The sequence below is a fragment of the Pelmatolapia mariae genome, linkage group LG7 (genome assembly GCF_036321145.2).
Source record: "Pelmatolapia mariae isolate MD_Pm_ZW linkage group LG7, Pm_UMD_F_2, whole genome shotgun sequence".
Lineage (NCBI taxonomy): Eukaryota > Metazoa > Chordata > Actinopteri > Cichliformes > Cichlidae > Pelmatolapia > Pelmatolapia mariae.
Genome location: NC_086233.1, coordinates 89,484 through 114,920, shown reverse-complemented (window position 1 = coordinate 114,920; position 25,437 = coordinate 89,484). Strand labels below are relative to the sequence as shown.

At 39.9% G+C, this 25,437-nt stretch overlaps 1 protein-coding gene across 1 annotated transcript in view; it reads right to left on the bottom strand.

Annotated features, from left to right (window-relative positions):
* lamb4 (laminin, beta 4) overlaps positions 1-25,437 on the bottom strand; it is a gene marked incomplete at its 5' end in the record, with an annotated part of 92,256 nt that overhangs the window by 12,879 nt on the left and 53,940 nt on the right. Inside the window, 9 exons of the mRNA XM_063477421.1 lie at positions 805-949; positions 1,386-1,583; positions 2,385-2,611; positions 2,998-3,149; positions 3,824-4,187; positions 5,249-5,345; positions 5,585-5,802; positions 10,546-10,770; positions 10,920-11,077. Coding sequence (XP_063333491.1) covers positions 805-949; positions 1,386-1,583; positions 2,385-2,611; positions 2,998-3,149; positions 3,824-4,187; positions 5,249-5,345; positions 5,585-5,802; positions 10,546-10,770; positions 10,920-11,077 — 1,784 coding nt within the window. The remainder of the gene's footprint in view (positions 1-804; positions 950-1,385; positions 1,584-2,384; positions 2,612-2,997; positions 3,150-3,823; positions 4,188-5,248; positions 5,346-5,584; positions 5,803-10,545; positions 10,771-10,919; positions 11,078-25,437) is intronic.

Genomic DNA, 25,437 nt, shown 5'->3' with positions numbered 1-25,437 from the left:
GAAAGCCAAAGCAAAGCTAGCAGAATTAAAAGAGTGAATGAGTTCATGTACACGCTAAAAGTGCCCTACACGCTTGTACCTTGGGAAACGTTCGTCTTTGTGAGTATTAATGTGTTCCGAAATAACTTTTATATGTGTTTACCTGGAGTGAACTGTGATGCTAATGTAACGCACGTGTTAAGCTAGGCTAATCATTAAGTTTGTCATTAAGATGTGTATTAGCTAGCAATTTATTTTCACTTTCTGTATGTTTCAGTTACAAATAAGAAATAGCAAGGAGAAGCCTTGAGAGAGGATAAGGCTTTAAAGGATCTTCATTAAAAGCAAGAAAAGCAAGCCTTGTGTGGAAGATCTCGTCTATTTTGTTCGCTGGCTGTCTAGCTTCACATGGTCACATGTCGTGAGGGCAGCACACTTAGACTTCCGTGACCTGACTGAGGACCTACACTGAGACTTATCATTTAGTTCTATTTGTCTACTATTTATATTTTATTCAGGCACAGTTGGTGTGCAGCACCCACAATTTTATTCTACAAGTACAATAACAATAAAGGGCTATTCTATTCTATTCTATTCTATTCTATTCTATTCTATTCTAGCTCTACAGGACCTCCACATTCGCCATTTTATGTGTCCTTATAAATGATCTGAATGACTTTCTCTTAAATCTGTTGATTTCATTTTTGTGTCTATGTCTCACTGATGAAAGTGAGATGGTCTGATGATCTTTGCAGGCTGAGAAACAACACACTGTACATGACTGCTCTACAACAATAAGTTAATGAATGTGGAGTGAGCACTGACCCATCAGGTAGTCTTTGACTTGCTGAATAAGCTCTCTGGTTTTGCTTTTCTCTCTCTCACACGAGTTTGTATTGTTGCTGATCCGGTCCTGCAGATCTCTGGCCCAGTTTTTGGCATCCTGAGTCGTCTGATTGGCATTATTGATCTGACAAAAGAAATCACCTTTTAAAAGATTTAGTTTGTGGAGAGGGATGCGAAATATGACATTATGGTAATTGGTCTACATGTAAGTTTATAATGGTACAGCACTAGCATCTGCCATATTAAAAGATCTGTGTGAGGAAGGAAAGAAAATGTGATTTGAGTCATCAAATTGAAACAAACATTTCTGTTTGTTCATCCAAAAAAGTGAAACAGGAAGAGCTCTAGTGTTCTGTCGATCACACACAAATGTCAAAGAAATGTAGATGCAAAACTCACTGATACTGTCTCGTCAAATGAAACCACAAAACACCACCAACACACTTCCACACCAATGTGGTGCTTGGTTAGAGGTCTGCAGGTTTAACCTGTGTTTAACCCTCACCCCACTCCTATAGTGGTTCCCCGAGCATTCACCAGTGTTTCCAGTATAGACCTGCCTTGTTCCTGATGTCCTGCAGTTTGGAAGGCAAATCCACGAGCTGGTCTTTCAGCTTCTCTGCAGTCTCTGAAGCATCCTCACTGACAGGAACAGCTCCTTTACAATTTGGACCTCCGCACTTCCTTTTTCCCAGATCACGCCCACAAAGAGCTCCAGTACACCCTGAACAGTCCTCCAAACCTGGATCTCCACAGACCTTTATCACACCACAACAAACTGCTTAAACGGCATTCACATTTACCCAGCGGTTAGTGTTGATTTGATCACATGCAATCAATGATTTGCACAGCAGCATTGAGACACCAGGACAATCAGCTATTCATTTAATCCTGCCGCTACTCACGTGATATATTAGTCATATGACCTTACAGTTCAATGTTTACATTGTAGGGTTTTTTGTTTGTTTGTTTGTTTTTTGACAAACTGCATGTGGTTGTTCTAGATAGGACATTTTCCAACAAAGAACAATTTGCATGTTTACATCATCTTATCTTGATTTAATGAAAGGTAGGTTTGGTGTTGGTGATGTCATGCCTACATCATTGGGCCAAACCAAATTCATAGGTTTGTTCTTTGTAAAAAATGTGCCAGTGGTTTTCAGGTGTACCTGTCTGACCTGACGGTACTGGCTAAAACAGGTGCGGTTTGCTCAAGACAAGGAGACGCTTGACATTTTGTCTTAGTGTTCGGTTTTTCTAACGGAGAGTGCGGTAAACTAAACATGTTTGGCATCATCTCTGATCTGCTGACCTGTGATTATGATTTAAGTACCTTGAGACAACAGCTGTAAGGTTTGGTGCTATGTAAATAAACCTGAATTGAACTGCATTTAAATCATTGGCTAAAAATTGATTGAATTTAGTGATCACCATGCCCTCCAGTTTTATAGGAGCTGAGCTGCTCCCAGTCAGCGACCTCACCAGAGGTTAAAACTCAAACCCTTGTGACCTCTTTGGTAAGGATAAAGATAAGTTGATCTTTTGGTAAAGATACTCACCTTCTGGTTGAGCTGAACCACACTCAGCTCTGTGACCTTCTTCTTCAGCAGTGCCAGGTCTCCTGTGTTGCACATGCTCAGTTTGTGTTTGACTTCCTGTCTGGTGTCCATGGAGTCCTCTACAGCTTTGCTGACATTTCTCACTCTCTCATGCTCCAACATGAAGACTCTGTAAAGCGTCTGGATCTCATCCAACAGCTCTACAACAGGTTCAGATGAGACACGCGCTAAGCAGAGAAAGTGAAATCATGAAACATGAAGTCTACTCTGTGATGAAAACAAAGGTTTTCTGATGTTTTATGATTCATGTCATATTCACTCTATTATGTTTAAAAAGATGAATTCCTTGCTTGACAAACAGATCTGCTCTGTTTTTAACTGAACCATGAAAGCAGTTTCTGAGAATATTTATGTTTCTTCACTTTCTGTTAGAGATAAGTGAACATTTTTAGGTATTTAGCTTCATATTAAGACGTGCATGTCCTGATCTTTAATTTAACTGTGGAGTCTTCAAAAACTCAGAAAAAGATCATGTGTAGTTTTTCTAAAGGTTTTTAAAATCCTCAGAAGTGATTTTAAAAACAAAACATTCAAAGAAATGCAATATTTGTACCTTTTTGTTGGTCATTTATGTCATCAGTTGGCACACTAGTGAGTTTCTTCTTAAGGTTCATGATTTCTAGATGAATGTTGTCAATTTCAGTGTTGAAGAGGGGAGACACGTCAATCAGGATCACTTTTGCGTCGATGGCATCTTTCACCTTCCTGTGAGATAAATACACTTTGATTATTCAGCATGAGCTAAATCTTCCTGAGCGCTCTTTGATTGTACAGTATTGTGCAAAAGTCTTGAGTAAACCCTCATTTCTTTATATTTTAATAAATAACTCATGAAAGAATAAAGTTACGTTGAAACCAAGCACACCATTGTTTTTCTTGTGACATTACCAATAAGTTTGATGTGTCACATGGCCCTCTTCCTATTGAAAAAACAAAAGTTGTATCCAAGATGGCCGACTTCTAAATGGCCACCATGGTCACCACCCATCTTGAGGAGTTTGCCCCCTCACATATACTAATGTGCCACAAACAGGACTTTAATATCACCAACCATTCCCATGTTATTACGGTGTATCCATATAAATGGCCCACCCTGTATAATCTCAGTAACATCATCAATTGTTACATTTGCTGTATTTTGCAGCTGTTTCCATGAGTAGAGTGAGTTACCGTAAAAAATAATATAATCTCATGGAATTTTCCCACAATGACATGCAAATTACAGTAATGAACTGCAAACATCCTTTAGAGTTTTTTACTGTTGATTTTGCAGTACTAAGCTATGGAAATTACTGCAAAGACTAACAGTGCAGTGTACTGTATATTTTTACATTTAGCACTAGTCGAGTTCCATTTAAATTCATCCTCGCATGACTTACCTGACCTTCAAAGACATTTTCTCCAGCTTTTCCACACTTGGTGGGGAGATTACTCTCAGGTTGGCCAGGCTGTCCATCATAGAGTGCATGTTCATCATCTCCTGTAGGTGGTGGTTATCTGTGGGCTGCACGTTGTTATGAGGGATAAGGGTTCTTATTTTCTGGGCAGCTTGCTGGACATCAGTGACAATTTGAGTCCAGAGTGCGTTGCAGGGATGGCACTGTTCACAGGCTGGGAATAATTTATTGAAGCCGGGGACGCACTCATCACAGAATATACCGGTTACACCCGCCCGACAGATGCACTCGCCAGTCTCAGGGTCACATGATGGTCGTTTGGTTCCCTCCAGGTTGCAGTCACAAGCTGAAAATAAGATAAAACAAGATAAAACAAGAAAACAAGGGGGATTTAGAAAAGATTAAAGTGGACCTGCGCTGCTACTACTTAAAATTCCTTTCCAAGCTCCTTAGACAACTTAAAATTAGAAATATCCTGTCTCAGAGCGACGCTGAAAAACTAGTTCATGCTTTTATTACTTCCAGGCTGAACTACTGTAATTCATTATTATCAGGAAGTCCTAAAAACTCCCTGAAAAGCCTTCAGTTAATCCAAAATGCTGCAGAAAGAGTCCTGACAGGGACTAGAAAGAGAGAGCAGATTTCTCCTGTATTGGCTTCCCTTCATTGGCTCCCTGTTAAATCCAGAATTCAAAATCCTGCTCCTCACATACAAGGTCTTAAATAATCAGGCCCCATCTTATCTTAATGACCTTGTAGTACCATATCACCCTATTAGAGCACTTCGCTCTCGCTCTGCAGGCCTACTTGTTGTTCCTAGAGTATTTAAAAGTAGAATGGGAGGCAGAGCCTTCAGTTTTCAGGCCCCTCTTCTGTGGAACCAGCTTCCAGTTTGGATTCAGGAGACAGACACTATCTATACTTTTAAGATTAGGCTTCAAACTTTCCTTTTTGCTAAAGCATATAGTTAGGGCTGGACCAGTTGTCTAGGCTGCTGGGGGATTCTCAGGATGCACCGATGTGTTTATACACCTGTCTGCATTTAATTATTAGTTAATATTAATCTCTGGTTCTCTTCCACAGCATGTCTTTGTCCTGTCTTCCTCCTGGAACAGTGCAAACTTTCAGATTAAGACAGAGCTGGTAGATGTGGATGTTGTGCTTTGAGTGCAGCTCTTACTGTGACCATATAAGAATATCCCCATCCTGTGACATCAAAGAGATCAAAGAGTATAACAAGGGTGATAAAATGAGTGGTCAGAGCAGTCTGCACCCCGAGTTTTTGGTTCACTGCCCTCAATATTTGAAACTTTGGAATGATTTATATGAACATACACCACTGGAGACATATGTCAGGAAAGAAAAGAAGAATAGTCCACTTAAAGGAAACATTAAAATATCACTCACGGATACACTGCAGGTCTGGATTCCTAAAATGATTTTCTCTGCATTCATCACAGTGCCTTCCTCCAAACTCAGGATGGCATGGACAATGTCCAGTTACCTGAATATGTCACAGCACATTCATACAAAGTTTAACAATCAGCATCTACTGCAGATGATTATTTATAATTTGTTTTTTATTTTAAATAAAAATAACCTTGAAATGGACATACAAACATACAAGGTTGTTTTTCTGAGGTGAGAGGAGTAGCAGAGTGACAGCCTCACACCCCAAATGATAAATGAAAACTGAACCCTGTGGTCACACGCCAACACTGTCTGTGGCTGTGGAGCTCTTGCCTTGTCACAGATGTTGGAAATAGAGTTGACGGGGTCACAGCTGCAGGGCTGACATCCCGAGGGTATGTTCAGGTTCCAGTATCTGTCCTCACATTCATCACAGAGTTTACCTATCACACCTGTCCTGCAGGGACATTGTCCTGTCCTCGGATCACAGAAACAGGGTCTCCCCAGAGGACACTGAGTCTCCTGAGTCCCCCGTCGATCACAGGAGCATTCTGGAAAATACTTTTATTTTAGTGTTTGTCAAAACTTTGCGAAATATAGAAAAGAAATATAGGGTATATAGGTGGAGCAATAGAGAAGAAAAATTATGCAAGAAGATTATTGATGATGGAAGCATTGATCCCTCTTTCAAAACTGCAGTTTAACTTTAAAATTTTTCCAGTAAAAATCAGGGTTTAAACTGGATCTTTAGATACTTTGTTACTACCAGCCTGTCATAAAAACACATTACTTGTTTCTTAGCATTTTCACAGCTTTAATTGAAAAAACAACACATTTTGACAGCATGGAATAGTACTTTTGCACCAGCAAGTTTATTCTCGCAGACCTGTTAGCTGACAAGTTTACTTGTGTTACCGAATAAATATATAGTCTTAGTGCTTATTTTCTGTTTATATTGTTTTATATAGGCCAGTGTAGCAAAAACGCCACTTTGAGTTGTAATGTGTGCTAAAGGTCACAAAGTACTGTGTACGACAGGAAACTGCAGAAGGAGACGCTTTGTGCAGAGAACAGGAAGCGGTGCAGACAGAAAAGCAGAACTAAGCAACACACACACACACGTCAAGTCAGGCCAGAAGGAGTTGTTTTTATCGAAACTATGTGTGATGTGTAAAGGACCAAAATAACACCTATATGATACACATTTTGGCTTCTAATGCTAGAGATCTGCAAATTGCTTTGGGCTGTGCACATCTCTCTCTCTTTCGGAAGATGATTAAATAATAATTATAAATACTTTGACCAACTGAGTCGTGTTTTCTCTGTCTGGTAAAAGAATAAAAGAACAAGATTTAATACTTGGCATGGTGACCAGGGTGTCTTTGCAAAAAAAAAAAATTGAGGTAAAAAAGTGAAAGGCCTGAAGAAGAAGTGTGAGGCCTAAAAAAAATATCTACAGCAGATAAACAGTATCTGAAGTCATGAAGTCATGTCCTTAAGAAAAAGGGGAAAAATGCCTTGCCTATCGATCACACTTATCAGTTCTGCTTGCACTTGGACAATCAGCTAATTTCAGTTTGTGTGCAAGAGAAGGAAAATAGTGACACAGCCTACAGTATGAATATGGATATTTTATGGTAAAGTGGAGACTGCTCCAGGACAGAAACAGCTGCATTATGCTGCTAACACAACTTCAGCTCTTTGCAAGCACCCACAAAGATGGCATGCTAATGCTAAGCTAGCCAAGAACCCAGAGTGATGCTAAAGCTGAGTAAATGCAACCCTAACCCTAACCCCTCAGCCCAGCAGCCAGAGCCTGAACTTAAACAAGTAACAAACTGATGAGCAATCAGGCTGCAGCCTCTACCTGTTCATGCTTCTACAGTAGAATCACCATGATGACTGCTTTGAAGTCTATTTGTGCTGGTCTCCATCTTACAATTCAATTCAATTTTATTTATATAGCGCCAAATCACAACAACAGTCGTCTCAAGGCGCTTTATATTGTGAGGTAGACCCTGAATTAATACAATAGTCCCTGCAGCAAAAAATCTAATGTGGCTGAAGCAATCTTATTATGACCAAGGAGAGAAAGCAGGAAGACTTTTGGCATGGAGAATTAAGAAAATGCAGAGTGAAGGAGCAATTAATAGTATAAAGACCTCTTCAGGGAATGTAACAGTAGATCCATTGGAAATTAATGACAGCTTTAGAGAATTTTATGAAAATTTGTATAAATCAGAATGTGCTCAAGCCTCAGAAGAGCAGGACATATTCTTAGATCAAAATCAGTTCCAGACACAAACACAAAGCAGGAATTAGACAGACGTCTAACTATTGAAGAGATATCACAGGCATTAACAGTGGTAAGGCACCTGGGCCAGATGGCTTTCCGATTGAATTTTATAAAACTTTCCAAGAAAAATTAATAATTCCACTTTTTACCATGTATGAAGAAGCGCATCAAAATGAAGCTCTCCCACCCACTTACTGATCCACTTCAGTTTGCCTACCAGCCTGGCATTGCAGTGGATGATGCCGTCATTCACCTCGTGCATCGTTCCCTCTCTCACCTGGAGACCGCTGGGAGTACTGTGAGAATCATGTTCTTTGACTTCTCCAGTGCCTTTAACACCATTCTTCCCACGGTCCTGAAGGACAAGCTGGAGAACTCTGGAGTGGACCATCACCTCACTACATGGATTCTGGACTACCTCACTGACCGACCACAGTATGTGAGAACTCAGGGCTGTGTGTCGGACAGGGTCGTCTGCAGCACGGGGGCCCCACAGGGAACGGTTCTGGCACCATTCCTCTTCACCATCTACACTGCAAACGTCTCCCACAACTCCACCCAGTGCTTCCTGCAGAAGTTCTCTGATGACTCTGCGATAGTTGGCCTCATCACTGATGGGGATGACAGGGAGTACAGAGGACTGACACAAGGCTTTGTGGACTGGTGCCAGCAGAACTACCTCCGGATCAACACTAGTAAAACCAAGGAGCTGGTGGTAGACTTCTGCAGGCACAAACATCCTCCACTGCAACCACTGAACATCCAAGGTATGGACATTGAGGCTGTGGACAGCTACAGGTATCTTGGTGTTCATCTGAACAACAAACTGGACTGGTCTCATAATTCAGACGCCCTCTACAGGAAAGGGCAGAGCAGGCTGTACCTGCTGCGGAGACTCAGGTCTTTTGGAGTGGAGGGCCCACTCCTGAAGACGTTCTATGACTCTGTGGTGGCCTCAGCCATCTTCTACGGTGTGGTCTGCTGGAGCGGCAGCATCTCAGCCGGGGACAGGAAGAGACTGAACAAGCTGATCTGCAGGGCCAGCTCTGTTCTAGGATGCCCTCTGGACCCAGTGGAGGTGGTGAGTGCCAGGAGAATGGTGGCTAGGCTGTCATCCCTGCTGGACAACATCTCCCACCCCATGCAGGAGACTCTGACAGCACTGAGCAGCTCCTTCAGTGGCTGCGGCACCCACGGTGTGGGACGGAGAGATTTCACAGGTCTTTCCTCCCCACTGCTGTCAGACTCCACAACAAAGACTTCAACTGATCAAACACACACATCCACAAATCTGCAATAGCAATAACACAATTACTCTTTTTCTGGCATCGTTGTATTATACTCAATTGTATATAGCATTTCTATTCTATTTTATTCTATTTTATTCGATTGTATATAGTATTTTATTATGTGTGCCTATGCCAAGAGGCACACATATTACTATTCCTCGCGCTAAACAACAGCAGCATGTTTAAGCTTGATCAGCTGTTGTTAGAATTCTTTTGATTTTAATTTCTAGTATCAGCTGATGTTTGCTGGAGCATGAAGATGAAATCAGGAGATGTCCTTACTGAATCATCAGAGCTGAACTGGTGATGGAGAAACAGGTTTACACTTTAGGTGACATGAATGAGTTGAAGGGAAGTTATGAGTTGTTTCTGAGAGACAAATAAAGACCACGCTCCTTTTTTGTGTAGCTGACAGCTGGTAACTGTGCAGGGGCGGATCTAGCAAAGCTTTTGCCGGGGGGGGGGCAGCTAGGGCATTAACAGAGAAAGGTGGACACAAAGATATACTTTTCTTTCTTACTCTCATATAAAATATTTAGCTTTTATTAAATAGTTATCTGAATCTCACAACCAAAGTTTGTATAATAATACACAAGATTGGCTGTAGACCATTGTTCATAATCCAGAACACTGTGTAAAAATAACAAAAAACAAAAAGTGAATGCACAGCCGGCTGTGTGGGTAAACCAACCATGTGTGAAAAGTGGTCCATAACGTAATGCTTCAAAGCGTGTTCATGCAAACATTGTTGGGTCTGCCGTGGTACAATGGGACTTCTGCTCATGAACCTGTGTGCACAGCGTCTGCAAATCGGCGCTGTACGAAGTAACTTCATCTTTACACAAAACTGTAAGCTGTCATCTGTGAAGCGTGAGCGGTGTTTGTTTTTACCATAGTTCATGGTGGAGAATGGCTGCTCTTCTGAGTTTTGCTCTCTGTAGCCGTATGAATGGCAAACTACACTGATTACTAGCGGCATAGGCACACTTAAAATTTCTTCTGAAATTTTCGCTTTCTAGTTTTATTTTTTATTCTATTCTATTGTGTACAGTATCTTATTGATATCTTATTCCAGTGTTTTTCTCTAATTTTTCTATGCAAGTCTGCACTGTTCCCTGCTGTAACAAAACAAATTTCCCACACGTGGGACTAATAAAGGTTATCTTATCTTATCTTAATTACTTTGTTAAGTAACGACACCAACACTGATTACAACAAAGATGGAAGCACTTCCAACAAGCACAAACATGTGACCCGCAGCATGCAAGTGAATGTGCATGAGTGTAATTTCTTTGATATGCTGATTATTGATGGCTGTGACTTTCAAAGTGGAGCCAATGAGAACTGATAAGGGAAGGAATCTAATTGATAAGTGATATCAATAATGGAATTGGAATTGCTAAATTCTTATCAATTGCCATCCCTAGTCAATATTGAATTTAAAGTTTTCAATTCGCTCAGCCTTACAGACACTCAAGAACCAGCGCTCCTTTACACTAAAAGTTAAAGTAGCTCACTGGGAGGCACGTCTAAGTTGCCTCCCAGTGGATATTTAGTGGGTTGGGTGTCCAGCTGGGTGAAGACTGTGGGTTCCACCAAAAAGGGGACACATTAAAGGACACAGGAATACCTGGTGCCTCGATGAGGCTTTGCATACACGTAAGAGGATGAAAGGATGATGGATGAGGTTTCTATGTTTTTGTTGTCACCTTTGCAGTCCTGGGTTAGGGCATTGCCATAGTAGCCAGGTTTGCAGTTTTGGCAGTGTAGGCCGATTGTGTTGTGAAGGCAGTGTAGACACTCTCCTGTTGTGCTGTTACATGAGTTGCGATCATCAGGGTTGATGTTGTTGTTGCAGGGACACTCTTTACAGACTGCACCTGGCAATGTCAGATCACCATAGAAACCAGGGCTGCACCTGTCACAGCTTACACCTAAAAGGGAAACAGAGAGTCATCTATTTTATGTGTCTTTCCAAAAACCTTCTGATAAACACTGACTCTTAGCATCGCTGCTGTCTGTCTGGTTGCCTCTTTTATATAAAGAAGGTAAAAGTAAGTAATGCAAACATACTAGCTCTTACCTGTGTGCCCCTCCTGGCACTTACAGATGAGCCTGAGGGACTGTGGGTCATGCTGACAGGAAGTGGCGAAGAATCGTCCACTGCTCAGAACATCTGGACACAAACACAGCTGACAGGCCAGTCTGGAGATTGGGTCACCATAGTAACCCTCAACACACCTGCATCAAAATAGGTGTATCATTTGACCTGAACAGGTACAGACCCTCAGCAGTAAGTACTGCCACACTTATCTCCTCAGTAAATCTAATTTCATACATTTACATTTACTCAGAGACATAGCAAAGACATTTTCAGAGGGAAAAAAATCACCAGCTGAGTTACAGTAAAAAAAGATTGTTGTTGATTTTGTTTTTTAATTACATCTCTTTGCAGATAAAAGCTGCTTAACTGAAAATTGAAAACCCAACCTCTTTGTCTAATTAGTGTGAATGCTTGTAAAAGCATTCACAGTATTGTTCTTCTACATCTTTCTTATTGTGTGGATGCCCTAAAAGGGCTTCCACACTATTGAGTTCCTGTTTCTCTTTATTCTTTATTCCACTATTTGTGTGGATGCCTCAGGCATCCACACTATTGAGTTCCTGTTTCTCTTTATTGTGTGGATGCCTCAAGGCATCCACACTATTGTTTTCCTGTTTCTCTTTCTTCTTTATTATTGTGTGGATGCCTTCCACACTATTGAGTTCCTGTTTCTCTTTATTCTTTAATTGTGTGGATGCCCTCAAAGGCATCCACACTATTGAGTTCCTGTTTCTCTTTAAACTTTATTGTGTGGATGCCTGAGGCATCCACACTATTGAGTTCCTGTTTCTCTTTATTCTTTATTGTGTGGATGCCTTCAAAGGCATCCACACTATTGAGTTCCTGTTTCTCTTTATTCTTTAATATTCTTAAAGTTGCTTCCGTACGTTTTTCGGCACTTAACTACTCCCTCAGTTTTCAGCCGATTTTCTCAGTTCAAACTCTAAACTGTTCTGCTCTTTCTGCTAACGACTGCTATGACTTTTGGTGTTTATTACTATTATACTTTTTAAAATATTACACTTTTTTCCTTTAATTTGTCCCATTGAAATAAATGGAAAACCTCCACAGTTCTGCTAAAACTTGCTTGGTTTTGAAACTTAACTGCTTCCTCATATTTTCACCTAGAAACTCCATTCAAATTTTAAAATGTTCTCAGATTATTGGGCTATTCCTGTGTGATTCAGCTTTTTCAGATCTTCTACGGTTTTCATTTTATACCTCTTTAAGTTTTCAGTTGCAAAATTGTGATTTTTCAGAAAATACATGCGTTGCTATGGTTGCTATGCAATTAACTCAGAGTGTGTGCTGGTCTGTTCTGAATTTTCTCTTCATGTCTGAACAACTTCTTGCTACTCGCTCAATTTCCACTCAACCTCCACAAATTATACATCAAAACGTAGGTATTTTTGCTGGCTTTCAGACAATGTTACTATCTTTATTGTGAGATTTACCGTTTTTTCGCAATTTCCCTCGAAGTGACACAAGGTGTGACAAATCCCCATTCAAAGCCTATGTGGAGGTTTTGAAATTCAGAGCTGAAATTCTCTAATGAGAGGGATTTTCAAATCGTCACATCTCTTTAACAAAACAAAGTTAGGACATGAGGCTTGTGCCAATATATCTTCAGACAGTCCTGACACTCACAGTGGAAGCAGTTTTTACATTCGTCTTACCGTTGAGCCATAAATTACGTTTGTTTGAGGGGTGGAAATCTGTCCTCCTCTCAGTTCTCACACTCTGAAAATGAAGCCGTTTCTTCTCTCGTCATATCTCCGCGACGGAGGTACAAAGAGCTATGAAAATCGCAGTCAAAATACACCAAAGTCCGCTGATTCACCCAGTACAAGAATTATTCTGCTAGCCCTCCTAGTTTTTCAGTTACACGACGTTTTGTAACTCCAAAAAACGGCGCTTTTCGCCTCTCACCGCGATCTATTTCTGATTGCTGATCTATTTGTTTTTCAGCCGCCCGCCCCCTTACCAGGTGGCGCAATCAGTAATGACACGGCTCTGCAGCTCAAAGGTCGTGGGTTCAATCCCACCTTGCTTCAACATTTTTTTTTCATTACAAATTTAAACACTATCACAGACCTGTCATTTATATTGATCATTTATTACAATTCTGCAAAGTTTTATAATTTTAGCAGCTTTTCTAATATGGACCGAAATACATACAAGTACCCAGCCTAATGAAGCAGACAGAGGCAATAGCTCTGATTGGTGAATTTGAGCAGAATCAGGTTGTTCTTTCATTTCATTTCTTTATTTATTTCACACATGGTTCATCGTGTTTCTTTTTCTACATACAGAACCTTCTGCCTCTTTTCAGCAGAAATTCTGCCTCTTTTCAGCAGAAATTCTGCTCATTCACCTCTTTTCAGCGCAACGTTCTGCTTCTTTGCCTCTTTTCAGCAGAAATTCTGCTCATTCACCTCTTTTGAGCGCAACGTTCTGCTTCTTTGCCTCTTTTCAGCAGAAATTCTGCTGATTCATCTCTTTTCTGCTCATTTCAGCCTTTTCACCTTTTTCAATGCTTTCATCTTTTTCAAATCATAGAGTTCAAATCAAAATATAGTATTTTTACCAAAGCATTGTATTTGTACGGAGTACAGTATTTCTGCCAAATCATAGAATTACTGCAATTTCATAGTATTTTGAGGAATCCCTTTTGTTATAGTATTACTTCTAAGTCATAGTATTTCTGCCAAATCATAGTATTTGTACTGAAACATAGTATTTCTGCCAAATCATAGTATTACTGCTATTTCATAGTATTTGAGTGAAATTACAGTGTTTCTGCAAAAACATTGTATTTCTGCTACTGTATTTCCGCTGTATTACGTAGTGGCTAAGTAGGAGGCTGACTGTTACTAAGTGCATCAGTGTACATAGGTCATCTCTTGTGTTGGAGTGCCCTCTTGTGGCGCCTTTTGGGTAGTGCCTTAGTAAACGTGAACACTGCACAGTGGTATCAGACTGGTTTGTAGTGGAGGAATTTGTTGCCAGTTTCTTTCATCTTTAATCCGTATTCATGTTGTAATGTAGTAACTTTTGTTGCACAAATACCACAATATGGCAGAAATATTATGTTTTGCCACAAATACTTTGATGTGGTATACTTTAGCTTCCTCACCACTTTTTAGCAAAATTTTCATTTTTTTCACCCCTTTTCAGCACAAATTCCAGGTTTTTTGGCTGTTTTCAGAAAAAAAAACTCTTTTCAGCAGAAACTCTGCTGATTCACCTCTTTTTAGCGCAACTTTCTGCTTCTTTGCCTCTTTTCTGCAGAAATTCTGCTGATTCACCTCTTTTCTGCACAATTTTCAGCCTTTTCACCTCTTATCAGCACAATTCTCAGCAGCTTCTGCTCATTCCAGCAGAATTGTCAGGCTGTCCACCTCTTCTTTGTGTAAACGAGTTTGGGTCAGTGAGATGAGTAGTTGCTCTGAGTCTGGCAGGGCTAGGTTCGAATCCTACTCAGGGTGAAACTTTGTTTTTTTTCACCACCATACAACTTTTTGCAACTTTTCATCTTTTTCACTTTTTGAGCAGACAGCTTCAGCAATAAGGCATCCACACAGCATTTTCGCAGGAAATGCAATTTTTTCTAGTTGTGTGGATGCCTCAAGGCATCCACACTATTGTTTTCCTGTTTCTCTTTATTCTTTATTATTCTGGTTGCTTCCGTACGTTTTTCGGCACTTAACTACTCCCACAGTTTTTATCCGATTTTCGCCATTCAAACTTTAAAAAATTCTGCTCTTTCTGCTAATTCCTGCTATGACTTTTGGTGCTCATAACTTCTATACTTTTTGAGATATTGAATTTTTTTTGCAATATTTTTTGCCCATTTCTGCCATATCATCAGTGGCCTCACTGATTTTCCTTGCCGGGATGACCTGTGTTTTAGCTCAGTGAGATGAGCATCCGTTCTCAGACTGGGAGGCCTGGGTTCAAATCCCTCTTATGGCAACATTTCTTTCAGTTAACAGTTAAACTTTTTTTAACTCAATTTCAGCTTTTTCACCCCTTTTCAGTAAAATATTTCAGTTTTTTCACCACTTTTCAGCACAAATCCCAGCTTTTTCTGCTGTTTTCAGCAAAAACGTCTTTTCAGCAGAATTCTGAAAAGAGTTCTGCAGAACTCTTTTCAGCAGAAATTCTGCTGATTGAACTCTTTTCAGCAGAATTTTCACTTCTTTTCAGCCCAAATTCTGCTTATTCACCTCTTCTGCAAATTTTTCAGCGTTTTCACCTGTTATCACCACAAATCTCAGCTGTTTTCAGAAAAAACCTCTTTTGAGCAGAAATTCTGCTGATTCATCTCTTTTCAGCGCAACTTTCTGCTTCTTTATCTCTTTTCAGCAAAAATTCTGCTGAGTCACCTCTTTTCTGCAAAATTTTCAGCCTTTCACCTCTTATCAGCACAATTCCCAGCAGCTTCTGCTAATTTCTGCAGAATTGTCAGTCTGTCCACCTCTTATCTGTGAGAATGAGTTTGGCTTAGTGAGATGAGTAGCAGTTTTCAGCCCAAGAGGGACAGGTTCAAATTGTGCTCATGGCAACATTTTTTTTTTTCACCACCATACAACTTTTTGCAACTTTTCAGCTTTTTCAGCTTTTCAGCAGACAGCTTCAGCGATAAGGCATCCACACAGCATTTTCGCAGGAAATGCAAATTTTTTCTAGTTCTTTATTCCACCATAATCTAGTTGCTTCCGTACGTTTTTCGGCACTTAACTACTCCCTCAGTTTTCAGCCGATTTTCTCCGTTCAAACTCTAAACTGTTCTGCTCTTTCTGCTGACGACTGCTATGACTTTTGGTGTTTATTACTATTATACTTTTTAAAAATTACACTTTTTTCCTTTAATTTGTCCCATTGAAATGAATGGGAAACTTCCACAACTCTGCTAAAACTTGCTTGTTTTTGAAACTTAACTGCTTCCTCATACTTTCACCTAGAAACTCCATTCAAAATTTAAAATGTTCTCAGATTATTGGGCAATTCCTGTGTGATTCAGCTTTTTCAGATCTTCTACCGTTTTCATTTAATGCCTCTTTAAGTTTTCGGTTGCAGCTTTGTGATTTTTCAGAAAATACATGCGTTGCTATGGTTGCTATGCAATTAACTCAGAGTGTGTGCTGGTCTGTTCTGAATTTTCTCTTCATGTCCGAACAACTTCTTGCTACTCGCTCAATTTCCACTCAACCCCCACAAATTATACATCAAAACGTAGGTATTTTTGCTGGCTTTCAGACAATGTCACTATCTTTATTGTGAGATTTACCGTTTTTTCGCAATTTGCCTCGAAGTGACACATAGTCTGGTTACTTCCCATTCAAAGTGTATGGGGAGGTTGTGAAATTCAGAGCTGAAATTCTGTAACGGGAGGCATTTTGAAATCGCCATATCTCCTTAACAAAGCAAAGTTAGGACATGAGGCTTGTGCCAATATATCTTCAGACACTGCTGACACTCACAGTGGAAGCAGTTTTTACAATTATCTTACCGTTGAGCAATGAATTACGTTTGTTTAAGGGGTGGAAATCTGTCCTCCTCTCAGTTTTCAAACTCCGAAAATGAAGCCGTTTCTTCTCTTGTCATATCTCCGCGACGGAGGTACAAAGAGCTATGAAAATCGCAGTCAAAATACACCAAAGTCCGCTGATTCACCCAGTACAAGAATTATGCTGCTAGCCCTCCTAGTTTTTGAGTTACACGACGTTTTGTAACTCCAAAAAACGGCGTTTTTCGCCTCTCACTGCGATCTAATTCTGACTGCTCAAGTCTCTCTCTTTCAGCCGCCCGCCCCCTTTCCAGGTGGCGCAATCAGTAATGACACGGGTCTGCAGCTCACAGGTCGTGGGTTCAATCCCTGCCTTTTCTGCTGTTTTTATTAGAGTTGTCAGCTTTTTCACCTTTTTTCAGTTATGTGAGAACCAGTTTGGCTCAATGAGTAGCTGAAAAGTTCCAGCCTCTTCTGCTCTTTCGCACATTTTTCCTCTCATCATATCTTTGTTTGTCACCAGACCTCATTTGGCTCAGAGAGTTGAGCAGCTGCCATGAGACCCGGTGGCAGAGGTTCGAGTCCTGCCTGTGACGGTTGCTACATATCTTCCCCGCTTGCTTGCATGCACTCTGCTTTCTTGACACTCTTCAGTGTACCCTTACACATAAAGCCATCTTCATCAAGCACGTCTACGTCTACACCTCTATTTTACAGAAAATTCTGCTTTTTCAGTTGTTTTCAGCAACTGCTGCTCAAGTCTCTGTCATTCAGACGCTCGCCTCCTTTCCAGGTGGCGCAATCAGTAATGGCACGGCTCTGCAGCTCAAAGGTCGTGGGTTCAATCCCACCTCAACATTTTTTTTTCACTACAAATTTATACACTATCAGAGACGTGTAATTTATATTGCTAATTCATTACAATTCTGCAAAGTTTTATGATTTTAGCAGCTTTTCTAATATGGACCTTAGATTCATGCCAGAAATACATACAAGTACACAACCTGATGAAGCAGACAGAAGCAGTACCTCTGATTGGTGAATTTGAGCAGAACCAGGTTGTTCTGCCTCTTTTCAGCAGAAATTCTGCTGACTCACCTCAGACTTTTTAGCCTTTTCACCTCTTATCAGCGCAATTCTTCTGCTCATTTCAGCAGAATTGTCCGTCTCTCCACCTCTTCTTTGTGAGAATGACTTTGACTCATTGAGAGTGACTTTGGCTTAGTATGATGCGTAGCCGCCTTGAGACTAGAAGAGCCAGGTTCGAATCCTGCTGGTGAAAACATTTTTTTTCAGCAGAAATTCTGCTGATTCACCTCTTTTCAGCGCAATGTTCTGCTTCTTTGCCTCTTTTCTGCAGAAATTCTGCTGATTTACCTCTTTTCTGCAGAATTTTCAACCACTTCACCCCTTATCAGCACAATTCTCAGCAGCTTCTGATCATTTCAGCAGAATTGTCAGTCTGTCCACCTCTTCTTTGTGAGAATGAGTTTGGCTCAGTTAGATGAGTAGCTACCTTGAGCCCAGCAGGGCCGGGTTCGAATCCTGCTCAGGGTGACATTTTTTTCCCCACCACCATACAACTTTTTGCAACTTTTCATCTTTTTCAGCTTTTCAGCAGACAGCTTCAGCGTTAAGGCATCCACACAGCATTTTCGCAGAAAATGCAAATTTTTCTAGTATTCTTAAAGTTGCTTCTGTACGTTTTTCGGCACTTAACTACTCCCTCAGTTTTCAGCCGATTTTCTCAGTTCAAACTCTAAAAAATTCTGCTCTTTCTGCTAATTCCAGCTATGACTTTTGGTGCTCATAACTTCTATACTTTTTGAGATATTGAATATTTTTTGCAATATTTTTGCCCATTGAAATGAATGGAACACATTATAAATGTGGTCACTTATTTCTGATTGCCGGGCTGAGCTGTGTTTTAGCTCAGTGGGATGAGCAGCCGTTCTCAGACTGGGAATCCTGGGTTCCAATCCCGCTTGTGGCAACATTTCATTCAGTTAACAATTAAACTTTTTAACTCTGTTTAACTCAATTTCAGCTTTTTCACCCCTTTTCAGCAAAATTTTCAGTTTTTTTCACGTCTTTTCAGCACAAATCCCAGCTTTTTCAGCTGTTTTCAGCAAAAATCTCTTTTCAGCAGAATTCTGAGAAGAGTTCTGCAGAGCTCTTTTTAGCAGAAATTCTGCTGATTGAACTCTTTTCAGCAGAATTTTCACCTCTTTTAAGGCCAAATACTGCTTATTCACCTCTTCTGCAAAATTTTCAGCCTTTTCACCTCTTTTCAGCACAAATATCAGCTGTTTTCAGAAAAAAAACTCTTTTGAGCTGAAATTCTGCTGATTCATCTCTTTTCAGCATAAGTTTTTGCTTCTTTACCTCTTTCCAGCAGAAATTCTGCTGATTCACCACTTTTCTGAAAAATTTCCAGCCTTTTCACCTCTTATCAGCACAATTCTCAGCAGCTTCTGCTCATCTCAGGAGAATTGTCGGTCTCTCCACCTCTTCTTTCTGTGAATGAGTTTAGGTCAGTGAGATGAATTGTTACCTTGAGATCCGGAGGGCCAGGTTCGAATCCTGCTTAGGGTGACATTTTTTTTTCACCACCATGCAACTTTTCATCTTTTTCAGCTTTTCAGCAGACAGCTTCAGCGTTAAGGCATCCACACAGCATTTTCGCAGGAAATGCAAATTGTGTGGATGCTGGAGGCATCCACACTATTGAATTCCTCTTGGGACTTCCGTACACTTTTTGGCACTTAACTACTTCCACAATTTTCAGCCGATTTTCACCGTTCAAATTTTAAACTATTCTGCTATTTCTGCTAATGTGTGCTATGTCTTTTGGTATTTTTCACTATTATACTTTTTAAAATATTAAGCTTAATTTGTCCCATTGAAATGAATGGGAAACTTCTGCAATTCTGCGAAAACTTGCTTGTTTTTGAAACTTAACTACTTCCTCATATTTTCACGTAGAACAACCATTCAAACTTTAAAATGTTCTCAGATTATTGGGCTATTCAGGTATAAATCAGCTTTTTCAAATCTTTTACCGTTTTACTTTTATGCCTCTTAAAGTTTTCAGTTGCAAAATTGTGATTTTTCACAAAATACATGCGTTGTTATGGTTGCTATGCACTTGGCTTCCAGTGTGCCACTGAAGGTTTTGCAGTCTTCTCTTCATGTCTGAACAACTTCTTGCTACTTGCTCAATTTTCACTCAACCCCCACAAATTATACATCAAAACGTAGGTATTTTTGCTGGCTTTCCGAAAATGTCACTATCATTGTTTTGGGATTTATAGAATTTTGGCAAATCTCCTCAGACCAACACAAAGTCGCAAAACTCTCCATAGAAAGTCAATGGAGAGCTTGTTCAAAATCACCGCTTGATTTCTGTAATGAGAGGCATATTCGAATCGTCATATCTCCTTAACGAAACAAAGTTGAGACATGAGGCTTGTCCCAGTATATCTTCAGACACTCCTGACGCTCACAATTCAAGAATTATTTTCTCACCTATTACCGTTCTGAAATGAGTTAGACTTGTTTGAGGGTAGGAAATTCGTCCTTCGCTCAGATTTCTTCAGATTTCAAACTCTGGAAATGAACCACTTTTTTCTCTCGTCATATCTTTTTGATGGATTTCCACAGAGACCTGAAAATTTCCATGACTGTTCACCAAAGCCTGCTGTTTCTTACGGTGAAAGAATAAAATTGATACTCCAAATAGATTTAGAGTTAGAAAGCGTTGTTTGAGGGCAAGTCAAGGCAGTTTTTGCTTTGGTCTACTCAGTTATGGTGCATTAGAAGTCAAATATCTTTAATAATTCATATTTTAATGATAAATTGTCAACACTTTAAGATTCCCCCATCTCTTCTGAACAAAACGGTGTCAGAATGACCGTTCTAGCCCCTACGGTTAGGAAATTATGGTCATTTGTTTGAGGGGAGTCGTCATTATGAGAAATAGACTGCAAAAATCCTGTGTCTCTCTGTGCTGCGTGCACCTGTTTTGGCGGGAAAAAGTGCACAGGCTCTCTGATTGGTGGATTCAAATTCAGCAGCTCCCAGGCTGCTTGACTGAGCTAGAAACTTACTTCTCTCTCCCTGTGTGTGTGTGTGTGTGTGTGTGTGTGTGTGTGTGTGACAGAGAGAGAGAGAGAGAGAGAGAGAGAGAGAGAGAGAGAGAGAGAGAGAGAGAGAGCGCCTTTTTATGGGATGATCTCATTGTAAGATTCAAATTCAATATATTTAGACTGGGTGACTGAATTGGATCTTGTGTGTGTGTGTGTGTGTGTGTGTGTGTGTGTGACAGAGAGAGAGAGAGAGAGAGAGAGAGCCTTTTTATGGGATGATCTCATTGTAAGATTCAAATTCAATATATTTAGACTGGTTGACTGAATTGGATCTTGTGTGTGTGTGTGTTTGTGTGTTTGTGTGACAGAGAGAGAGAGATAGAGAGGGCGAGAGAGAGTTTTTATGGGAGCATCTTATTGTATGATTTAAATTCAATATATTTAGACTGGTTGACTGAATTGGATCCTGTGTGTGTCTCTCTGTGCTTGTGTGTTTCCATATGTGTCCATATTTGTGATTGTGTGACTGTTATACTTTTTTTTGCTGATTTTTTTTTTCATTTAACAATTACATTTGAGGGACCCTTAGCATGTTCAGCATTTTTTCAGCTGTTCATTTTGCTTTTCCAAATTTTCTATTTAAGTTATTACTATTGTGCTAAGTCATAGCATTTCTGCTGCTTTTCAGTATTTGTGCTAAATACAGCAATTTTATAAGATTTGTGCTAGATACAACATTTCTGCTAAATCATACTTTTTCTGATACTTTATGAAATTTGTGCTAAATACAGCATCTCTGCTAAATCATACTATTTCTGCTATTTCATACGATTTGTGCTAAATATAGTGTTTCTGCTAAAACATAGTATTTCGCCAAATATACTATTTTTGATTAATTATAGTTTTTCTACCAAATCATAGTACAGTATTTCTGGGTATTTTTTTTGCAGGATTTGTACTTAATATAGTATTTCTGCTTAATGATAGTATCACTGCCATTTTATAGTATTTGTGCTAAAACATTGAATCCTCTGTGAGGAGAGTAATATTCAAATTTACATATCAGGGCATGCACGACTTCCCAACCAGCCAATAATACCTGAGGACTGACACATTCAAATTTGCATACTGGGGCCCCACGTGGCTTCTTAGCCAACCAATCATCTATGTCATATATCTATAATATTTCATATTTTTATTTTAAATGGTCAACATTTCAAGTTTCTCCCATCTCTTCTGAACAAAACGGTCTAAGAATGACCATTTTAGCCCCTACGGTTAGGAATTTATGGCTGTTTGTTTGAGGGGAGTCCTCACTATGAGAAATAGACTGCAAAAATCCTGGCTCTCTCTGTGCTGTAAAAGCCTGCACTTGGTGCACCAGTTTTGGCGGGAAAAAGCACACAGCCTCTCTGATTGGTGGATTCAAATTGAGACGCTTACAGCTGTTTGACTGACCTAGAAACATGCTGTTAACAGCCCTGTTCACTTGCTGCTGCTGCCCGCTCTGTGTGTGTGTGTGTGTGTGTGTGTGTGTGTGTGTGACAGACAGAGAGAGAAAGAGAGGGCGAGAGAGAGTTTTTATGGGAGCATCTTATTGTATGATTTAAATTCAATATATTTAGACTGGTTGACTGAATTTGATCCTGTGTGTGTCTCTCTGTGCATGTGTGTTTCCATATGTGTACATATTTGTGATTGTGTGACTGTTATACTTTTTTTTGCTGATTTGTTTTCATTTCACAATTACATTTGAGGGACCCTTAGCATGTTCAGGATTTTTTCAGCTGTCCATTTTGCTTTTCCAATTTTTCTATTTAAGTTATTGCTATTGTGCTAAGTCATAGCATTTCTGCTGCTTTTCAGTATTTATTTTTATTTCAGTAATCATACTATTTCTGCCATTTTATAGGATTTGTACTTAATATAGTGTCTCTGCTAAAAAATAGTATTTCTGCCAAATATAGTATTTTTGATTAATTATAGTTTTTCCACCAAATCATAGTACAGTTTTACTGCTTTTTATATGGCTTCTAAGACAACCAATCATATCTGAGGGCTTGCACATTCAAATTTGCATATTGGGGCCTTCATGGCTTCTAAGCCAACCAATCATCTATGTCATATATCTTATATCTTATATATATATATATATATATTTCATATTTATATTTTAAATGGTCAACATTTCAAGATTCCCCCATGTCTTCTGAACAAAACGGTCTAAGAATGACTGTTTTAGCCCCTACGGTTAGTAATTAATGGCTGTTTGTTTGAGGGGAGTCCTGACTATGAGAAATAGACTGCAGAAATCCTGTCTCTCTCTGTGCTGCATGTGTAAAAGCCTGCACTTGGTGCACCAGTTTTGGCGGGAAAAAGCACACAGCCTCTCTGATTGGTGGATTCAAATTGAGAAGCTCACAGCTGTTTTACTAACCTAGAAACATGCTGTTAACAGCCCCTGTTCACCTGCTGCTGCTGCTGTTGTGTGTGTGTGTGTGTGTGTGTGTGTGTGTGTGTGTGTGTGTGTGTGTGTGTGTGTGTGTGTGAGAGAGAGAGAGAGAGAGAGAGAGAGACACAAAGACCTTTTTTAGGGCAGCATCTTCTTGGTGGATAAAAATATAATATATTCAGACTGGTTGACTGGCATAGACCCTGTGTGTTTGTCTCTCTCTGTACATTTGTGTATCCATATTTGATTTTCTGTGTATTTGGTGATTTGTGTATCCATATTTGATTTTGTGTATCTGTTGGCTGTTTTTATTTTTTTTTTCTAAATGTATTTTCATTTTATTTTTTCACAGGTGAACAAAAATTAGTTTTGAGCGAACTTAACCATGTTCCTTTTTATTCAGCTTATCATTTTACCTTTCCAATATTTTCACTTAAGTTATTACTATTCTGCTCAATCATAGTATCTGTTCTAAATCATTGTTATTAACACTAGAATTACTGAGCCTTTTTTCCCTGGTGCAAGTCCCTACTACTAGATTTACTAGCCTGCGCAAATTTGCGTAAATTCCCCCGACCCTAACACCTCTTGGCACCCCGCTGATATTTTCACAGGTCTTCAGCTCCATTGTTCTCCTGCTTTTGTTGTGCAAACACACCCTCCCCCAACCCCTAACCATGAGAGATTCAAGTCTTTCCTTCCCTGCAAGGCTACTTTCCTTCCTTACCTGCAGCGTACAATACACTATGGTAGTTTCTATGTGCAATATTTCTCATATGCAATATTAGTTCTTGTCAATCCTTGTCACTACATTGCATGCCTGTCCATAAACATATATACACAGAGCTGTACATATATTTATATAGCCACACCTTATATAATATGCATAAAGTCTAGTTATACACACAGACACATCTATATCATATATATATATATATATATATATATATATATATATATATATATATATATATATATATATATATATATATATATACACATACACATGCACACACACATAGATAGATAGATATGTGTGTGTGTGTATACATACACCAATATTTTTGAATACACGTGTCCATATTTATGTTTCCAGATTGTTTGTATAGTGCACTTTCTATACCTTGCTCTGTCCACTTTTATAAATAAATGCAGATTTGCTGTGTGTGTGTGTGTGTGTGTGTGTGTGTGTGTGTGTGTATGTGTGTGTGTGTGTGTGTGCGCAACACTGGCATTTGTTTACTCAGATCCAAGGCAGGCCAAACCTCTGTGTTACAACCTACATACAAAAGACACACATTCACAATATATGGGTACACAAGTCTGTTTTATTTCAAAGTGTTTCAAACTTTACAGCGTTTGCAGACCCAGTGTCCATCATCCCTGCATTTGGCACAGGTGAACTTCTGACATGTTGCACAGGTAAACCTGCTGCGATTCCTGTTGCAGCTCTCTTGCACCTGGCACTGCGTTGTCTTTACAGTCCCTGGCACAGCAGCTGCAGCAGCCTGCCTCTGTGCTAATATTTCCTTGTGCTGCATGAATCGGCAACGAAGTTGCTGAGCTAGAAGACTCAGAAACAATCTTCTTTTGCCTGTCCACCCTGTACATGCCTTGTACAAATGTAGGCATTCACTGCCGCCAGGTCCAGCATATTGTAGAAAACCGCTACTGGCCACCTGCGTGTTGCTGATCTTACGGGATACATCCGTGCCATTTGGTCCAACACGTCTACACCACACTGTAAAAGCAGAGAGAGAGAGTCATGAGTATATGTTTTTTTCTATAGGCCTGTATAGCACACATCAGAAAATATTGTAGCACTGGTGTAAAATTGTACACACATTCACATACCTTCATGTGGTTATAGTCTGTTATCGTGTTGGGTTTCCTCTTTCTGCCGTCACCGATCGTCACGTCTTGATGCATGGAACTTAGAACACACACAGTCTTGTTTTTTTTTAGGTGCATAATTTGTCAAGGAGACACTGCCACTTCTAAGCACTGAAGTGGAAAATACCTCTCGCTTTGCAGTATCTTTTGCAAGTTGAGGAAGTTCACGCCGGACTTTATTCACCATGCCCAGTAACGTTGTTTTGCGCTGCAGCAGTCTGTGCGACAGTGACAGTGAAGTAAAGAAATTGTCCGTTGTGACATTTCTCTCATCATCCAAAAACGGCTCCATCAGTTTCATGACCACGTTCTCTGCCAGCCTCTCTCCCTTCTGATGACTGGGGTCTTTTCCCAAGTAAGGAGATGCACTGCATATTTGGTGTCCAAATCCGTGGCCATCCAGAACTTGATCCAAAATTTGTCTGGCTTGGTTGCGATATACTGTGTGAATGGACAACGAACCTTGGTAGGGAACAGCTGTTCATCTATGGTCATGTGTTCCCCTGGAGTGAAACTCTTAGCACAGTCTGCTTTTATGCACAGCACTATGCT